Genomic DNA, 2,251 nt, shown 5'->3' on the forward strand with positions numbered 1-2,251 from the left:
TTCAGCAGGTTCCACGATCACAGGTCCGCCTCGAGAGCTATTGACGTGTTAGCATATCTCATTTGTCCCTGAAGGATGTATACGCTGCTCTGAACTTCCCAAACATATTTGGCAACAAAGAGCCTTTTCTGCAGGGCTTTTTTCCCCAGTTTTTTAACAGAGCCTTCCTACTTGAGTCCTGACGCTGCCATCTACTCCCAGCCTCAGCCAGCCCTGGATCGTGGGCACACAGGTGCCCAGGGTACTCAGGGAGGTTTCCAGATGTGAACCTGGAGCCCTCCCGTGTGTGTTAGCCTTGCAGGGCTTTACCGCTGCGCCAGTGTCACCCTCTGGGGACGAGTGCGCCATCCGCCCATTTTAGAAAGCACCGTCAGATAATCTAGTCCAGGCCTCCCTCAGTGGGCAAAGCTTCCCCAACACGGCCCCACACTCCCCAGTTTTTTTGTTTTTGTTTTTGTTTTTTTCACCAACACGGAGTTGGGATAGAAAATCCCAATTGGCAGTCAAGAAGCTCCATTACAGGATCCAGATCATTTTACTGAGGGTACAAGGTTCCTTTCATTTCTTGGCCTTGAAATTTTAATAATGGAGACCCGGTTTTATGTATGTATTTACTCTTTTTTTTTTTTGGAGAGGTTTTCGCTATAGGGTGCATGCGCTCGCCAGACAGACAGAGGAGAGACATAGAGACAGAAAGCGAGAAATCACCCCCGAGGGGGGTTGGTCATGCCACAATTCCTTCTCTTCCATTCTCCGCTCGGGATCTTGGGCACACACGCACATGCGCCCGGCGTGAGTTTTAAGCCACCGGGTCCGGGACGTGAACCGCGGTCGACTACGTGGGAGTCCAGCGACATAGCCATTACGCCAACTGCTGGTTCCTGTATTTACTTATTTTACAAATCATGACCTGCAGGACAGTCAGAGGCTAACTGTCAAGCACCCTGTGCTATGGCGGGACTTAGTGAAGAGAAAAGACAGAAATATATCTGATTACTTCTTTGCTGCGTAGGCAGTGCTAATGAGGTTGTAAGTCAGCGTGATCAGTCAGCTTTGCCTCATACTCTCTCTTTTTTTAAAAAATAATTTTATTTACTTAATATTATTTACTTATTGTTATTCTTCAATTTGACCAGAGAGAGAGAGAGAAAGGGAGAATGAGAAGGCAAGGCACCAGGTCCGGACTCGAACCACAGTTGACCATGTGGGAATCCAGCGTCCCAACCACCATGCCACCTCCCAGCCCCACCTCATACTTTCTTAAATATCATTATTAATAAAATGGGACACTTGAGGCCAGTGGGTGACATGGTGATTAAGGGTGCTGGACTTCCACATGGCCAACTATGGTTCAAGTCCCAGACCTGGTGGCTTGCTTTCTCACTTTCCCTTTCTCTGTCTCTCTGGTAAGTGCACGTGCCCTATAGCAAAATTAAAAAAAAATATTAATAATAAATGAAGTGAAATAAATACTTCTTAAAAAAATAATGGGACTTATCTCTCTGCCCCCATCTTTATTTGTCTTTTTTTCTTTTAGGAATTGGTGTGGACTTGGTATGCATGGGAGAGCAACCATTACATGCTGTCCCATTGTTCAAGGTAATTAGATGACAGGTTTGTTTGCTAACGACCAGTTCGAGAATCATTAAAGCCAGAACAGTGGACCAGCAAGCAGCGTGGTGGTTAAGGTGCTGGATTCCCACGTAGGTTACTATGGTTTGAGTCCCAGACCAGGTGGCTTGAAAATCACAACCAATAAATAAATAAATGTTTAAAAAACAGAAGAGTTGGAGCAATTCCGTAGCCTACTGGTTTTCTAGCTGATCTGTGTGCTGGCTCTTTCTCTGGCAGTTGCATAATCGGAGCGCTCCTCGGGATTCTCGTCTGGGTGATGACTATAATATTCCTCACTGGATAAATCACAGGTGGGTGTGATCTTGATTAATAGATGACGAGGGTTTCCAACAGCTTCTCTGCCTTTTGTTTTTTTAAATCTGTTAAGCTGTTTTTATGGCATTAAACAACTTTTATAAAGAAAGTGTGGAGATGTTTTTATTTTTTTATTTTCTTGCAGTTTGTTTATGTGCAAACCGTAGCAGTTACACAGATTAAATCTATAGTGAAAAAACAATTTTTTAAATGTTTATTTCTTCCATAAATGAGACAGAGACAGCCCTCCCAACAGGGTGTTTTTTTTTTTTTTTTTTTTTTTTTTATGAACTTTTTTTTGGGGAACAAGGGGACATGGATG

The 2,251-nt window shown here is 43.9% G+C and overlaps 1 protein-coding gene across 1 annotated transcript in view; it reads left to right on the plus strand.

Annotated features, from left to right (window-relative positions):
- Positions 1–2,251, plus strand: part of DEPDC5 (DEP domain containing 5, GATOR1 subcomplex subunit) — a 141,116-nt gene that overhangs the window by 51,776 nt on the left and 87,089 nt on the right. Inside the window, exons 16-17 of the mRNA XM_006147962.3 lie at positions 1,538–1,599; positions 1,852–1,925. Of these exons, the coding sequence (XP_006148024.1) occupies positions 1,538–1,599; positions 1,852–1,925 (136 nt within the window). The remainder of the gene's footprint in view (positions 1–1,537; positions 1,600–1,851; positions 1,926–2,251) is intronic.

The sequence above is a fragment of the Tupaia chinensis genome, unplaced genomic scaffold (assembly GCF_000334495.1).
Source record: "Tupaia chinensis unplaced genomic scaffold, TupChi_1.0 Scaffold000226_1, whole genome shotgun sequence".
In the NCBI taxonomy this organism is placed as follows: domain Eukaryota; kingdom Metazoa; phylum Chordata; class Mammalia; order Scandentia; family Tupaiidae; genus Tupaia; species Tupaia belangeri.